This window comes from Taudactylus pleione, unplaced genomic scaffold (assembly GCF_031769625.1).
Source record: "Taudactylus pleione unplaced genomic scaffold, aTauple2 ptg001327l, whole genome shotgun sequence".
In the NCBI taxonomy this organism is placed as follows: Eukaryota; Metazoa; Chordata; class Amphibia; order Anura; family Myobatrachidae; genus Taudactylus; species Taudactylus pleione.
Genome location: NW_028285727.1, coordinates 137,617 through 155,974, shown reverse-complemented (window position 1 = coordinate 155,974; position 18,358 = coordinate 137,617). Strand labels below are relative to the sequence as shown.

The following is an 18,358-nucleotide window of genomic DNA, read 5'->3' as shown; positions in this document are numbered from 1 at the left end:
TAGTATGTTTTCTGGGATCCAATGTTACTACTCTGAAATTGTCGCCCAAAACCCTCCATTGGAAGGCTCAGAACAGGCTCCCCGAGTCAGTTCTGCCCAGCGTACACATACGGGAGACCCAACCCGGAGCCTTACCCCCCTTAAAACCTGGCGAGGATCCAACTGGACCACCTCGGGTTGGTTTCATCCCAGTTGGTCTAGGGGTGTCCGAGTGGCTTACCAGACAGACAAACAGGCCGATGAATTTTATATACGATATACATGTGTGAATATGAATTTGTAAATAAGTGTGTGTGTAATATATATGTTGTATAAATGTGTCTAAATATAATATATCATATACCACTAATGAAGCCTACGAGAAAGTGAAATGCATTAGCCCCACCCGCCTCCACTACCCTCCACCAGCATTACTCTCTTTGGGCTGTATTTACTACAATCCGCATATTGAATACGGATTGTAGTGTGATATTACCGAGTGAATTCGCATTGCGAATTAAGGTAATATCACAGGGATTTGCTATAAATCCCTTGCAGGGACAGAGCTTGCGATAAGTCTCTGTCCCTGCGGATCCCATCCGCACTCTAGTCGCGGTATTTTCGGAAAAAATACCGCGACTAAGAGCCCGCGCATGCGCCGACCGACCACCGCTACTACCCCCCACCGACGCTAAGCCCCGCCCCCGGTGCTAAGCCCCGCCCCCACAATCGCGGTCCCCCCCGCGACCCCCCCCCTCCCTTCATTAAACTTACCTGCATCCTCCTGGCCTCCGGTGGTCTTCTCCGGGCTTCCCGATCAGGTGATCTCCCATACTGCACTGGGGCCCGATCACCTGATGACCGGGCCCCAGTGCACTGTGGGAGACCAGCTGACCGGAGAGGAGCCATCACCGGAGCCCCGATCACCGGTCCCTGGATTCAGGTAAGTGAAAAAAAAAAATGTTTAATTTTTTTTTTCTTTTTTTTACAGCAATCAGCTTGCGGTCTATTTAGACCACATAGCTGATTACTGGTACCGGCTCCTGCCTCTGCTCTCCCCGTTAGAGCAGAGTGGGAGCCCGGTAACCGGGGGAGACCCTGGATAACGCCACCTCCAGGTGGCGTTATTATCACAGGGCTTCCCCCGGTATTTTTTTACAATTTATTTTTAGTAACTTGCACACAGATCACATTTCCCATTACAGTTATGGGAAATGCGATCTGCTTTACTAAAAATAAGTGATACTGGGGGTTGGAGTAGAATTTTACTAATTCTACTCCAATTGCCCTGTAATAAATACAGGTGAAACTAAAATAATGTGAAAAGGGTGTGAAAACACCCTTTTTCACTTTATTTTAGTAAAAATAATGTTAATAAATAGAGCCCTTTGGAACATAATTGGACTGATTTTGCCACTAAAAGCTAAGCATCACTTTATTTTTAATACTGTTACCTGTCTGTAGTATGTATTGTGTAAATAAATGTACTCCTTTTTTAGATATACATACTGCACTATGGAGGTACTTCATTTGTTCTAGTATGGTTGCTTGCGGTTATCTGTGGCTAAGGAGACTCTGTATAAGGTTCTAAGTGACTGTGGTTTTCCTATGGAGCCCCACAGTTGGTTGACAGATATTATTGATACGCTTTTGCACAAGTGTATGTACAGTACGCAGAATATTAACTTTCGCACAGTGCAGTAATTTTATACAACTACTATTAGGCACGTCTTTTTCCACCTATTTTTCTACAAATTGTGCTGACTTGCCTACATTTTTTTTTTTTTAAGGACGGAGCTGCCACGCCATAATACAGAGCACTAAAATCAATCACAGAAAACAAATTCATTGCAGCCATGGCTGCACCTGTGTGTTTGTGTGGTGCAAGAGGGCATTGGTGTATCTATAATGAGTGCAGGGTGTGCGGTGCACATGGGCCTACACCATACACCCATATAATTAGCTACCTCTCCGAAGTCCTGCGTCGGCCAGCGATGCAGACATAAATCACTGGGAAAATAGCACGGTGGCCATTTTCCCGGAGATCTCCACATGCATAGTTGAGAAGTCTCCGGGAACATAGCATGTGCGCCTTGTTTCCGGAGACCTGCAAATGTGCAATAGACTATGGCACAAAGCGAGAGTCTACTATGCTGCCGGAGAAGAGGGGGCCTGCGCGGAGGCTGCACACAGGCCCCCTCCTCTCTTAAGCCTCCCAAGCCATAGGGAGTTTAACCCTGTCTGCAGCCTGTTCCTGAAGACTCTTTGGCTTTTTATTTATGCCCTTGTAGAAGAGGTTTGGTAATTAAGCCTTTGTTACAGTATGTGTGTCATACTTGCCTACTGTACCGAAATGGCTGGGAGGCTTCCAAAAATCGGGGGGTGCTCCCAGTCGCCAAGAAGAGTGGGCGATTTTCCCAGAGCCGCCTGCTGCCGCCCACTTCCTGGTAATTGTGGAATTTTCTAGCAGGGGAGCAGAGGCACAATAATACAACCACAGCACCCCCCCACTTCTGCCACATCATGCCTCCTGCTGATCTGGCTGCCTGTGTTTGTGTGTGTGTATGTATGTGTGTGTGTGTGTGTGTGTATGTGTATATATATATATATATATATATATATATATATATATATATACATACATACATACATACATAGAAATGTCCTTATTTTTAAAGAAAAGAACTGTTTTTTTTCAATGAAAATAACATTAAATTAATCATAATACATTCTATATATTGTTAATGTGGTGAATGACTATACTAGCTGCAAACGTCTGGTTTTTAAAGTAAGATCTACATAGGTGTATAGAGGCCCATTTCCAGCAACCATCACTCCAGTGTTCTAATGGTGCTTTGTGTTTGCTAAGCGCATTAGAAGACTAATGGATGATTAGAAAACCCTTGAAAATCCTTGTGCAATTATGTTAGCACAGCTGAAAATGGGTCTGCTCGTTAGATAAGCTATAAAACTGGCCTTACTTTGAGCTAGTTGAGTATCTGGATCATCACATTTGTGGGTTCAATTATACTCTCCAAATGGCCAGAAAAAGAGAACTTTCATGTGAATCGCGACAGTCTATTCTTGTTCTTAGAAATGAAGGCTTTTCCATGCGAGAAACTGCCAAGAAACTGAACATTTCCTACAACGGTGTGTACTACTCCCTTCAGAGAACAGCACAAACAGGCTCTAACCAGAGTAGAAAGAAGTGGGAGGCCCCGGTGCTCAACTGTGCAAGAAGACAAGTACATTAGAGTCTGTAGTTTGAGAAATAGATGCCTCACAAGTCCTCAACTGGCAGCTTCATTAAATGGTACCCGCAAAATGCCAGTGTCAACGTCTACAGTGAAAAGGCAACTCCGGGATGCTGGCTTTCTAGGCAAACTGGCAAAGAAAAAGCCATATCTGAGACTGGCCAATAAAAGGAAAAGATTAATATGGGCAAAAGAACAGACATTGGACAGAGGAAGATTGGAAAAAAGTTTTATGGAGCAACAAATTGAAGTTTGAGGTGTTTGGAACACACAGAAGAACTTTTGTGAGATAAAGAACAAGTGAAAATATGCTGGAAGAGTGCCTGACGCCATCTGTCAAGCATGGTGGAGGTAATGTGATGGCCTGGGGCTGCTTTGGTGCTGGTAAAGTGGGAGATTTGTACAAGGTAAAAGGGATTTTGAATAAGGAAGCCTATCACTCCATTTTGCAATGCCATGCCATACCCTGTGGAAAGCGCTTGATTGGAGCCAATTTTCTCCTCCAACAGGACAATGACCCAAAGCACACCTCCAAATTATGCAAGAACTATTTAGGGAAAAAGCAGGCAGCTGGTATTCTGTCTGTAATGGAGTGGCCAGTGCAGTCACCAGATCTCCACCCCATTTTGGGAGCAGCTTTACCGTATGGTACGCAAGAAGTGCCCATCAAGCCAATCCAACTTGTGGGAGGTGCTTCAGGAAGCGTGGGGTGAAATTTCTTCATATCACCCCAACAAATTAACAGCTAGAATGCCAAAGGTCTGCAATGCTGTAATTGCTGCAAAAGGAGCATTCTTTGATGAAAGCAAAGTTTGAACAACAAAAATAATTTTATATATATATTTTTATTTCTTTTTTATTGTGGGCGTACATAATTAAATCTCGAATGTGGATTGCAGTGTGCTTTGTTAAAATGTACGAGCATCATCCCATGGAATACAGCACTGTGTTTATAGAGAAATGCCATTTTATTATATGCATGTGTAATGGCATTGAAATTGTGACACTGTTCCATAAATGTAAAAATAGGTAATTTTGCTCAGTAAAGTGTCATATGGGAATAGGTGTCAGCCAGTTTTTGGTCCAGCAACTATGTTTCTTCGACGCATGGGAGTAACTACCATAGGGGCAAGGGGGGCAGCTGAGGGGGAAGACAACCTTCATTGTCAAAGTTACATGTGTTATGTACATTTTTCACCATCGGGTGGTACATAGGAGCCCTTACAAACTTTTCTGCTACGGGGCCTTCAAATACCTAGTTATGCCCCTGCTTCTATGCCTCTCATAACTGGCTAGTATGGGAGCTGCACCACATACGAGGGTTGTTCAAAAAGTAATGCCTAAATGCTCGCAACTCAAATTTTATTATAGATACAGATTTGAAAATTTGCAGTAAAATACTTTGAAGTCTTAGTAACAGAATGACTCTACTCATAAAATTCACCATCTGCCCTCAAACATTTTCTCCACCTCTCAACCCAAGTTGTGAATCCACTTTGGAAAAAATTCCAGTGGTTGGTGTTTGACCCAGGAACGTATGGTGTTTTTAACAACCTCTGTCTTCAAAATATTGACCACGGAGACAGTATTTGAGAGGGCCAAACAGATGAAAGTCAGAAGGGGCCAAATCAGGACTGTATGGTGGATGTAGCATTATTGCCCACCCCATTTTGGCAATGGCCGCAGATGTTGCCATCGAAGTGTGTGGTATGGCATTGTCGTGGTGTAAGATGACATACGACAGTGGAATTGTTTACCTTTTTTTGCAGATGGCTTGTTTCAGCTTCTTAAGTGTAATAATGTATCGATCACTGTTGATTGGTTTTGTTCCAAGTAATCGATGAGAATAACACCTCTGCAATCGCAGAAGAATGTGGCCATGACTTTGTTTACGGATTGCTGTGATTTAAACTTTTTTAGCCTAGGTGAACTTGGGTGTTTCAATTGTTTTGATTGGGTTTTTGTTTCTGGGTCGTAAAGGAATACCCAGGTCTCATCTCCTGTAATGACATTTTCCAAAAACGTCTCAGGGTTGGATTCAAGGTTGGTCAAAAGGTCATTGCACACTTCCACCCTCTGGGCCTTATGATCCCTAGTTAATTGCTTTGGAACCCATTAGCACACACTTTACGATATCACAAATCATTGATTAGTGTTTCTACAGTATCATGGCTACATTCAAGTTCATCACTGATATCGCTGATGGTCACACAATGGTCTTTCTGAATCATGGCATCGACTTTGTGTTGGTTCTCTGCTGTCACTGCAGTTGATGGTCTGCCACCACGAGGTTTGTCGCACATGGACGATTCTCCCAATTGAAAACGCTTCATCCACCTTCTAACATTGCTATAGTCAATTGTATGCTCACAATACACTTTTTTCAGTCTTCTGTGGATTTCTGTAGCACTGCAGCCTTCTTTTTCCAAAAATTCAATGACTGCTCTTTGTTTCATCTTGGATTCCATGGTATTTCTTGGACTACCTAAACAAAAATACATATATAGCTAGCAGACATATTAAAGTACAAACTGACAAAGTTTCAAATAAATGTTGCATATTATTTCAGAGTTATGAGCATTTAGGCATTACTTTTTGGACAACCCTCGTATGCCATGGACTAAAATGTTTCAGTATAGTTCCTTAAAACATAATTTTGTTTGTAAACATTAACTTTGAAAATATACTCCATGAGATCAACCCTATTGGAGTCATCTAGTGAGTGGTCCTGGCACTGATGTGGCGCTTAGCCAATAAACTGGGCATGGACGAGGAGACTGTTATATTATTTAGCTACTGTATATGCTGTTTTACATGCAGACTATCCACGATATTCTTGCTGATAATTCCACAGCTGGTTATCCTGCTCATAATTGTATACCTGTGCCACCAGCACACTAAGGAAGGAAGAAATGAATTACAAAATTAATTTTTTTAAAACAAAAATGAATAGACATGAAATCGGAAAAGGAAATAAAAGATATAACCTGTTTTAATTTTGACCGCAGAGCTTGGTTTTCATGCCAGCCTTACATGTGCTACATTTCCTCTCGTTTCCTGTTTGATGTGGAGAACAAGTATTCATTGTTACTTAGCTGACAGATCTATAAAGATTACAACTTATCAACCTTTTTATTGCCCACTGTCTTCTTATCTGCCCTTTCCTATTGCTATGGACATCAGGTGCTGGAAAAGTATTGTCAACAGATGCAGCAAATGTATTTTGTTTAAGCATTGCTATACATATTTGTTTTCTGAATTGTCCATTTTGTAACAGTTTCGCCCATACATGTATATAATAATCTCTGTAAAGCGCTGCGGAATGTGTGCACTATATAAATAACTGGTAATATATAAGTGCATAGAAATGTGAGCACATTAGTCAAGTCTCAAGTCCACTTGACTTGGCTCTTTATGGTTTGTACACATGGACAAAAGAGAACAACACTAAGTGAAAGTGTAGAATAAACCTAGTACTTTTGTTTGCTTTTAACATTAGCATGTGAAGCCTGTTCTCCAAGCTTCTCTGCAGCGTAGTGTACTGTATACTTAATGAGTATTCCTATGTAACTCCATTATGACAGATGCAGATGTTTTTCAGAAAGTATATAAAATCCATTTGCTTTAATTATTTTTTGGACTATCAAAGCACACTGTACAAGTTTTTAGTTTTCTGGGCTTTGCATTTTAACCACTTGCCTGACATGGTCAAATTTTTCCAACCACACCAGGCTGTGCGTTATCTCACCTCAACCCCCTAAAGTGTGCCTGAAGCCGCTGTGAAAAAGGGAAGTCGCAATGTTTCAGATGTTCAAATGGTGGTGATCTGATGTTTGGGGCACCAATTTTTTTACAAATATATATATAAAAAAAATAAAAAATCTTTATTGTATGAAAACATTTTGGATGAGGTTGAAATAGATGTTCTTCACCTAATTTACTCATTAAAAGAAAACATAACTGACTTTTTTCTTAAAGAAAAAAAAACCGCACAGAAATTTAAGTGGTTATGGGAATGGTAGTGGTGCACTGTTTGTTTTCTGGGCATGTTAGTCAAACTTTGGAGTAAATAACGATGGTGACACGTGGGTGGTAAATAACTGTCTGGTTCCGGAGATTTCTCCTTCTGACTCGCGTTAATGTTTTCCTACCCAGCTCCTGTGGTGATCCCCTCACCTGTTGGCTACTAGAGCTGTGTTACGCTGCTCCTCAGTGTGTTCCATCTTTTCTCATTTTTTTTGCTGTGCGTGGAACCTAAATTATTTCAATGCACTACCTGACTACCCCATAGCAAACAGAGGTATGCAGGGCTCCCAACTCTCTGCACCAGTATGCAGTGCTGTACATTCTATCGAAAAAAGGGAGGTGTGGTGGACAACAAACATTTTGCAGAAGGAGGCACTAGGCTGAAAAGGTTGGGAACCACTGTTCCTCTGCTTCAATCCTACCTATCTCCTTTGCCTTCTATCTAAATTACAACTGAGGAATGTGGAGTTTTATGATGGCTTGTTTTGTACAGTGATGGTTTTATCCTTCAGAGTGTCATCTACTTTCATTTACTCTGGCCAGATATGGGCTCATTCAGTGTGAATGCCACACGAGCTCATTTATCATTGTTTTCCCTGGATGTATTAAGGAGAGACACAAATACCTGCTGTGATCCCTCCATGACCGCTGGCAGACGCTTCCCCCATAGGTTTCTATGGGGGATGCGATACTGCCAGATTTACCAACATCTGATGATGGCGTTAGCCGCTGTAGCCTATGGGCTACACCGCACGTAATTAGCTGGCAGAGCGTTCCTCCGGAACCCGCAGTGGCGGCCATGCATGATGTAGTCAGCATGACTGAGCATGCACAGCAGCCCCAGCAGCTCTCCGGCCACATGGCAGAGACTGGCTTCTTTCAGAGCCCATGTCCCTGCATGTGCTGGATGATGCTTCCGGGCGCTATGATCACATATTGCAACGATCATGGCCAGTAATGTCATGCCCAGATCGCATTGCAATAGCGATAATTAATAAATGGGGCCCTTAGTGCTAATGCCACATATCAGCTCACGCATGTCTAATTTTGCCACACACGTAGTCAAGCAGCCAGATCACTTCTGGTGTTATAGCTGTTTATTAATGGTATCAGAAGATGTCCAGATACCCAGCCCCATATGGGACATCTCCAGTTATCTTCCTGCTACTTTTATGAATGTTATAAGGTCATTTTCAGGCCACAGACAATTTTATACAATTTGCCCAATACCAGTTGTAATATTATACCGCATTATTCCAACTGGTTTTTCCCAATGTGTAATGCATTTGGTGAGGTAAAAAACCCACTTGTCTGTTCTGTCTGTCAGCATAAATTAATCAGGCACTTTGCTCAGGTACTGTACTTCTGTTCTTGTCTAGCATGGTAACTTTCACATAGGAAAATTCTACTGCAAGTGTTTCATCCCACTTGCCATTAGAGCTTTGGTGGCATTCACACTGCTATCACAACCTTCCACTGTTACCTTTTGCAACAGCTATTTCCAAGAGGAAAAGCAAAGCAGCCTGGTCTAGAAAAGGAAATACTTGATTCCACCTCAGTGGATAGGACCAGCAAGCAATGCATTCTGGGGCTGCAATTAGTTGAGTACCTATTGTCCATAGCAAAAAATACTATGGACAGTTGCGATGCTCTACTACTAGAAGAGTCTAATCTGGGACCATGTCTGCAAGTAGGTTGAGACCCACCAAAATACTAATAAGGGCTCTATTGCTGGAGAAAGGATTGCAGAAAAGTGGGCATCCCCATAAATACATGTAATAAGTTACAAATAGACCAGTTTACGTTGCCAATTTTACGTTACTTTAAGCATGTTCTCCATGCATTAGCCCATAAGGGAGCTGAGGACACTTTGTGGCTCATTTTCCATTTCACATACTTTCACTTCCATTTCCATGTTTTCATGGTTAATTTGTTTATTAGTAAATTGCATCAAGCCTCTGTGGTGCTTATACGGAGTTAGATACATTCACATTTAAAGAATCAAATGAAATATGCATAAAAATAGCATATTTACACCAACACACAGTGTCTGTCATCCAGCCGGGCACCAGCAGCAAATGCAACAGGTTTATGTCCAATACACTTACACCCACAGAAAAGTGTTTTAACAGGAAAAAGATTTTGTGGTTAGCAGAGTTATCTTAACAGCAGTGTGGGCCCTGGGCAAAGCAATGCACTGGGGCCCAGACACACCCATTCACAGGAAAAAAATGTAAATGGTCAATAAAATTAAACCCTCCTGCATGCCTATCAGACCTCCCACACATGCAGAGAGACTCTGACTGTTCTGAAGCTGGCGGATGAAGTGAAACTGGGACTGAGGTGAGTACTTGTCACCGGGGGTGGAGGGGGCGGGGGGGAGGTTAGATCAGAATACAGTGCACCGGCGACTGGCTTATAAAAATTTCACAAATTTACCAACTGGCCGCGGCTGCAGGGGGTGGGTTAGCGGGCCCCTACAAGCTTCGGGCCCTTGGACAACTGCCCAACAAGCCCAATGGAAGAGATGGCCCTGGTGATTAGGGTTCATTTAAGTAAAAAACCTTCTATAATACAGAAGGTATGACCTTCCTATTTATTTAAGAATGAAAGTAGCAAAAAAAATCTAATATATGCATATAAAATCCTATAATATAGGTTCAAAAGAAAGGTTAGGCCACAATCAGATGCGGATAGCAGGTACTGGGTACGTCAATACATTTTTGGTATATAGATTGAAGGAATAGTTAGATTTGTACAACCAAAAACAGAAGAGGTGTAGAAATTACCAGTGAATGAATGCACAATGCTAGCAAATGAACAGACAAGTCCAGTAAATGAATAATATGACTTACATCAATAAAACAGTCAGTAAATCTAATTGACGATTGTATGCACTAAAGTTTAAGATTACTATATTAGACCTGAAAATGTTAATTCACTGTTGGGGTGAATCAGCCAGTGAATGAACACTATGTAGGTGTGGTTAGGGATGTACAAGTATGCTTCTGTTTTGGACATGCATTATACAAATGTGGACATTTTAAGCTAAACAAATGAGCCCCCTGTATGCACAGAAATGTGTGGAATGGTTGATGTAGTTTGTCCTGTCTTCCTGTATGGGAAATTGCCTAAGGTTCTAATTTTGCCATTTCTTGTCCCTTGTAGGGAAAAACAGAAGAAGCCTCCTCGCACGAATCTGAAGAGGACTAGACAACAATCAACATGAATTTCTACCTCAAACAGCAGTTGGGTTTCTTAGATTCAGATTCAGTCCACTTCAGTTTATCTGGATCTCAGAAATGAAAAGACGCTTAATTGACCACTTAATTTGTACTACCACCATCTCTCTACTTCTTGTCTGCGGGGCAGGGAACAAAATCACACAAACTCTGAGAACTTGTTCATTACTGTCTTTGTAATCCTTTCACTGACCCAGGTTTAGTGCTGAGGATAAAACTGCTGTAAGACAGGGGATACAGATAAATGGTAACTGTTTAAATGATGTTCTTAACCTACTAATCATTATCATTAATACTGTTAAGAAAAGATGTGTGGGTGAAACATTCTTGCATCGGGTTCAGTTGCTGTCACTCACTGCACTGCATACACATAAGGAAACTTGCAACATATGGTATGTTAAAATGGGCATTTTAATTGGAAAGGCTTGGTATGTAACACTGTGTAAACCATACCATCTAATATCCTAACTTGATTAACCCCCTTAGAACACCAAAGCTCCTTGTAGATGTTTGTTTTTGTTTTGCCTTGTTTTTTTTAAGCAGGAGATTGCAGACTCCATATTTTTCTGCAATTCGAACATACTTAAATGCGTACATTTACTAAGCAAGCCATCGCTTTTCAGCACGTAACAGGAAATTTATTACAGCAACACTTTTCAAAGCAAAAGACGCTGTTTTGTTTTGAATACTATTGCCATTTTAAATGTCTTGCATCAACACGCAGGGAAGTGTACATTTGGCCAAACTCTTTGTCATAGATCAGGGAAGAAAGATTATTTTGCTTTTCTTTTAAAAACAAAAACATTGGCCATTACATAAAGTAATTCTACAATTCTTGGTAAGAAAGAAAAATGGATTGTGTATATATACTTAAAGTACGCCCCAAATCTTGGCTTTTACGGTACCCTGGATGCTCAAGGTTGGTTCTCATGAAAATGGAATAGGATTCCTGCTTTACAAAATGAGCCCCAGAGAGGTTCTTGATTTATTCTGCTAGGATCTTGAATATAAAATATGTAGTTTTTTTCTTTGGAAGGGGCACATATATGTTTTAAATATATTCATGTGTCCTTTTAAAAAAAAAAAAAAAAGTTTGAGTTGGAGGCCAAAAAAAAGGTGGTTGGTTTTTTGTTTTGTTTTTGCAGTGTTTCCATGTTTTCTGTACATATATTTCTATTTACAAAGCTAGATTGGCGACTAAAATGTATATGCATGTTTCCACTCCTCTTCAGAAACACTGACACTTGTTGCCAAGTAAAAGCACCGGAAATGCATATAAACAGAATGTTGGGAACGCTGCTCAAATCTCATGTGCAGGTTAGTGCCCTCAGCTTGCACTGAATAGTAAGTCTATGAAGCTGTTGGTTCCTGAAGAAAGATACAAGGACCACTAAATCTTAAATTCAGTTATGTAAAAGAACTACTGTTAACATTCACATACATTTAAAAGCCTCCGAAATGAAGATTGTAGGGGAAGATTTTCATAACTCTGCACAGCAGACTTCTTGTTACAAAGCATAGGCCGAGTGAGCCAGTCTGTTACCATCACACAAGGACCAGTTGGTGTGACATGACTGCACACATGGCAATTGAAGTCCAATCATCCACACACTATATTTACAAACTTACCTGAGGGTAATCTTCTCAATATTAGTTCCTCTGCATAAGGTCAGTCATATGGCAATATTGGGCTAAAATGCCTATATATCTGAATGATGGGTAAGCCTAAGCTTAGCCCGTGCAATAGGTCTCTTTCTATCTAAAACGACTGATAAACCAGTACAGTCACTTGCACTCATCTGCATAACAAATGTCAATCCAAAATCAAGCATATGAAATTCTGACAAGTTATGGGAACTTTTACATATTTATTTGTGGATGTTATTAGTAGCTGTTTTATATAGTGCAATTTTCATTTTAGTGTCCATTTAATTCTTTAGGGCTCATTTTACATCTATGTATTCGCTGTTTTCAAGAAAACCCATCAGAAAAGTGTGTACATTTTCCATGCATTTTGACTTTTTCAACAAGATTCTTATTCAACTGAATGAATAGGAAAACGCACAGTAACAGATGAAAAAGGTCATGCTATTTTGTAGAAAGGGTGATGCAAACTATTTTGCTTTGAACTTGAAGACTTGGACAGTGCCACAAGACTTTGGCCCCATTTACTAACGAGTTTTATCACCAAAACGAGTGATACATTTCATTGTGAATGATAAATGGTGCTCCAGCCAATCAGCTCCCAACTCTCAACTGTTAGAAAAATGACAGTTGGGAGCTGATTGGCTGGAGCACCATTTATCATACACCGTGAAATGTATCACTCGTTTTGGTGATAAAACTCGTTAGTAAATGGGGGCCTTGGTCTTTTAATTTCCATGCATTCAAAACACAGGATTAAAAAAAGCATAGATATGAATGAGCCCTAAAAGTGAAAGGGTAAGTGAAGATGTTCAAGAATAATTGATATGAGCAGAACTCTATAAAAGCATTCTAGTAATATATATTTTTCTGTGTTGCTGCATATGTTTGAACAATGTCCACTAGAGTAAGCGCTTTACAGTCCTTTGCTGTACTGTACACATAATTACCAAGTTCTGTACCTCAGCACAAACAGAGCTCAAGCTCACATTAACATTACATAGCCATTTTATTTCTTCACCTGGAGACTTTTTGATTAAACTGGACTTAATTGTTGTATTACAGACTAATGCTCAAATTTAGCATAATACTTTTTATACACAAACATTAACTTGGCTTTTTTTAAATGCAAGAAATATGGCCCTAGATTTATCAACGAGTGATATTCGTGTTATCACTCCTTACTAATTTTAAATTGCGCTTTAACCAATCAGCTTCTAACTGTAATTTTTCAAACACATGACAGTTAGGAACTGATTGGTTGGAGCACCATTTAAGATTAGCAAGACGTGATGACAAGAATATCACTCGTTGATAAATCTGGGACAAGATTTGCAGTTTAAATACAAACTGTATTATTTGTAATTTCATATTTTACAGATGTTTTGCTTCCTTCTCTAGTATAATCGAGATCAGGGCCAGGCAACCAGTGAGGCTACAGCTTTTGTGGACCTAAGTGTCTCAGCATGGCGAGCCCGCCAGAACAAACACACACTTAGATGATAAATCCAAAATGACAGGAGGAAAACATATACAGTAATTCTTTTGTACATTGATTTTATATACCTGATAAAGTACAGTTTTAATACGCAATGTCTAGCAAACCAGGGTCATATGTTAAAACGGATGTGCCTGTCAATATCCCATACTAAGCAATATACTTTTATCTCCATTCACTACTCATGACTACCTCTGATTTTCACAGATCCCTACATCCTAATAACATAATGCTGCTATGCTCAGTACATTGCAGATATTGCAATAGAGCAGTCAGTAATCCCTACTTATGTCTACTTAAACACCTAAACACAGTAATGCAAGCAATACACTTGTTTCAGAACAATTTTGTTCCTAAGATTTCAATTTTGTATTTAGATTTCTGTATAATGAACTGTTAACTTGAATATATTTTTGTACTGAATTCTTTTAGGTTTTTAAGGATAATCTTTCTGATATTACACAATACTGAACATATTTAGCCTCGTGTTTAAATATTACTGTACATATTTGTACCTCAGAAATGTGTCGCTAAAGGAAAATAGACTAATTGATTGACAAAAAACCATCAGTACCTCCAGATAAGAAGAAAGTTACCATTAGAGAAAAAAAAATCAAAAACATTTAGGACTGCAATTAATCCCTAACCAAAGTATTTTTGTAGGACATCATACAAAGTGTATATGTGTGTATACATATATATATATATATCTCCATGTTTATATATAGCCTTCAGTGAATCTTGAGCTGAAGGCAGTGTAATGTTATAGCACTCATTTTGAACATGGAGCCGGATGCCTTATAGTGAACACCTTCAGAGAAACTTGAAGCTTTGTAGGCGAAAAAAATGCAAGCTTGGCTTTTGCATAATGCAATCATATGTAATGTGTTTTAATGTAGTGGGTTGAAATGTATTTTCATGTATTTTACACAAATGTGATTTTTATATTGAGTTTCAGTAAGATGTATTTTAAATTCTCAAGTAGAGTTTTTATTCTGTTTGTTTAGCCAGTATTTACACGTTCTTACCATTGTATTAATATCTGGGCCAGAGAGAGTTCCTCAGGAGTGCTAGTCAAGCCGATGTGTTTAACATGAAGATAAATGTAACTATCTGTATAGATTGGATTTGCCCATTTGGCACAATTGAAATTAGTCTGCTTACCACAAAATAGCTACAAAAAAAGACTTGGTTAAAAAACTCCATTTGTTTTAAAATTTGAGTAGAAAGTAGCAATCTGATAGACTGGTCATGTAACTGAATACAAATTATTCACGTTCTCCTATCAGTGTAATCTGGTTGGATGAGATTATTTTGAAGTCAGACCAGGATTTATACAAAATTCCACCAACCTTTACTAGGATAACTGTCATCTATTCTGCATAGTGATTTCTATGTTAGCACAAACAGGTTTTTTTGTTTCTTTTTAAATTAAAGTACAGCAGTTAAAATATGGCTAAAATAAGTGTCATATTCTGTTTACACCACTGAAAATACAATATTACCTCAATGGGCACAGAGGACTAAATAGTGATCCTTATGGCATAGTAAATGCATTCACATGGTGTGTCTTGTAGCACATCTATTCATTTGCTGCGTGAAAAGCCGTTACTTTTGCTATAAGGATGAATGACCTGTGTCCTGTCTATATGTTGTCTGCACATTCTTGTGTGAGCAGAGTATGACACAAAGCATTGATGCCTGCATGAATGCTGCTTAAATATTTGATGGATGCAGTTTATGGCTCATGTTTTCATTTAACAAAGATCATTCTTTGTAGAAATTGTGCAATGTTGAGGAATCACTATGCAAGTGGCAGAAAAAAAAACAGTGGAAATCCCATTCTGAATGTTGTGTCATTATAGAGCACAGCAAAAGTTGAAAAATACAGATTAGCATTTATCTTCTGCTCCAGTAGAATAAGAGAATATTTTTGCGGAAGACCAACATTTTCTTGCATCTGAAATAGAATGTCTCTCTCTTTGGCCAATGTTTCATTTTCCATTCAAGTGACATCAAATTTGGTTGTAGATTTGAAGGTCCTTGAGCGATCAGGGCCTGGTCCCTGTGTGTAAGCTTTGTGCATAGCGCCTAGACTGCAAGCCTTGAGGAGCTCACCTCTGCTGCCTCTAACCATGTGTGTTTTCTATGTTTTAGTACAATCAGCAAAAGACATTACTACCTCTTAGGGCTTACTATACCTCATTTTTTTTCAGACTGAACAAAAGCAGCTGGTGGCCACTCAAACAGAAAGAACATTATAAATTTTTATACATATAGTTTATTTTTGTGGGAGATAAATTTTATAAAACTGTTCTTTGCTGTTGCTGGTCACCTGTAAACAAGACTGGACATTTTACTTTTCAGTTCCTCCTTCAGCATGATTGGGGGGCAGAAAGTATGAAAATGCTTCACTGACTTTTGCTTTTAATCTTATTCTCTGAGTGTCTTCTAACCTTTGCCTTGCTCTTTGCATAGACTTCATGTCTGTGATTGTACTTTTAAATTGCTTGCTTGTTGAACATATTTCTTGAATGGATTATCACAGTCTGTTTAGCACAATAAACATAATAGCCTCTGTTATCCCCACATTGTCTGTTTTACTTTGATTTTTTTTTCCTGTAATATACAAATAATTAGTAAATAAAATAAATGTCATGCTAACTTTTTTTATTACGAAAACACTATGGGGCCTGTTTAATATTAGAAGCCCATAGGCTTCTATTGGGAAACTCCACCTGAAGATGGCGTTACCTACCGGGACGATGCATTCCGGTGCTTTGTACACATGTAAAATGTGGTAAAACCCCCGAAAACTGCATTTTGGGGGGTTTTACTGCATTTTTCCCTTTAGTACATCCCACCCATAGTCATCTTTAAGACCAAGATAAAAATATGTATTTATGGTTAGATTTAAAAACTAAAGGCAAAAGTTGCTTAACACATGGAAACATTATTTTAGAAGTGACAATGACTACATTTAAAGCAGTGATAGGCCACATGTGACATACATACACACATCGCAACAATCGATCAAATATTTAAATATAAATATATGCCTATTTTCATTATCTGACAAGATGGTTTGATAGACCTGGTCCCACTGGTCAGTCTGGGTCAAAGGGGAGAGGTTGGTATAAGTAACCGTACACCAGAACAGGACCCATTATGTTTTCCTCACTCACACTCACCCAGGTAAGTAAGAACGAACAGATAGTTATCCTGGGGGCGGTGTAGGTGATAAAATCCAGCAGCAGAAGCCTAAATTCAAAATGACCAGGGTCAGGGAACACGTGTGTGTGTGTGTGCAAGGCCCTCATGACTTGCAGACTTAGCAGCACACCCCCTGCTGCTAACAGCCATGCTATGATCAGACAGGACTACTGCCTCAGCAAGTAACCAGCCTCCTGCAGAGTCTCCATCCATTCCTTTCCAATATAATTTCCTAACCTCCTTCCTGATCAATTCACAAACCCCAAAGATCAATTCATGACTATCAAATCCAGATCAAAGCATGCTTAGTCCGGATCACTTCATGTCCTAAAGTAATATCATGCTCCCCAGATTAATGCAGGCACCCCTTACAGATAATTAATGCCCCTATGTAATTTCTCTCTCCATCGTTTCTGCCCCGGCATACACCGACATGCACTGGGTCTGAAACACACAGAGACTCACTCAGCTTCACAAATAAAAACAATAAAATTAAATGTAACCTAACACTACAGATTTAGATTAAAATATAAACCTACAAATTAGTGTGCCTAATAAAGAAAGTTTGTGATAATCCTGGATATTACAGAGAGAATCTGTTTAGGGATGTAGAACATTAGTGACAATAAAAAAAAATCCCTATGTATAATGTGCATATTTAACATTTTCAGGGGATCCCCACAAAATCAAAGTACGGTATCCCCTAAATGTAACGAGTGATCGCAGCAGATATCTGCCACAGTCCCTCCATTTCTGACTGCAAAAGCGCCCCCCATAGATTTCTAATATATGTGGGCTGCTATGCAGGTCGGATTCACCAAGCAAGCTTGGCCGCGGCAGCTAATGCCATGGGCTAGCTTTTTGTTAAATTAACTGGAGAGGGATTCGGCTCACTGATGCATCAGACAGCCAATGCCGAGTCCGGAAGCATTGTGAGTAGCCTCAACCTTAGTAAGTACATTGTGAGTTGGGGCAATATTTTCTTAAAACAACCACATTTTATATGTGCTTGTTTGTAAATGGGCCCCATAGTTCCTCCAAATTCCTCTGAGCCTCACACAAACATAGGGTCACAGAGAGGCCAAGACTGGACATTGCATCTTTAACTTACTGAGTTTCCTCTACACACATGGGCATGATATTAATAGTAATGTATCCAGTTTTGTAACTAAGTATAGATCTATACGGAGATAAATTACATTACTTTTTTTTTAGATTATTACATGGTTTGTACCCCAAACAAGAAACCATATTTTTAAGCAAATGTAGTTTGTGTTCCTTAGCAGAGTTAATATTGGCCTTAAATAATAAAATGAGGGCTGTAAATAAAATTCTCATGCGGAAATTACAGGACATGACTTAAATAGAATGTGCCCATTCAGCATTAATTCTGAAAGCTGTGTGGATCAATGAAATCGTATGGTTAAATAACTGCAGTTTAGATTTAGCTTTAGACTCCTGCAAATGGTTATCACTCACAATCATGTAATTATCCTTTCTTT

General features: G+C 39.4%; 1 protein-coding gene across 4 annotated transcripts in view; it reads left to right on the top strand.

Moving 5' to 3' along the window:
• HMGA2 (high mobility group AT-hook 2) overlaps positions 1 to 16,307 on the top strand; it is a 126,631-nt gene extending 110,324 nt beyond the window's left edge. For 2 of the 4 annotated variants that reach the window (XM_088463147.1, XM_088463144.1), the window contains 2 exons: positions 10,428 to 11,818; positions 15,860 to 16,307. Coding sequence is in view for 3 of the 4 variants with exons in the window: in XM_088463144.1 (XP_088319270.1) it covers positions 10,428 to 10,472 (45 nt within the window). In the remaining variant the exon portion in view is untranslated. The remainder of the gene's footprint in view (positions 1 to 10,427; positions 11,819 to 15,859) is intronic. The other 2 variants (XM_088463146.1, XM_088463145.1) reach the window with 2 other exon arrangements.
• Positions 16,308 to 18,358: the final 2,051 nt, after the last annotated feature.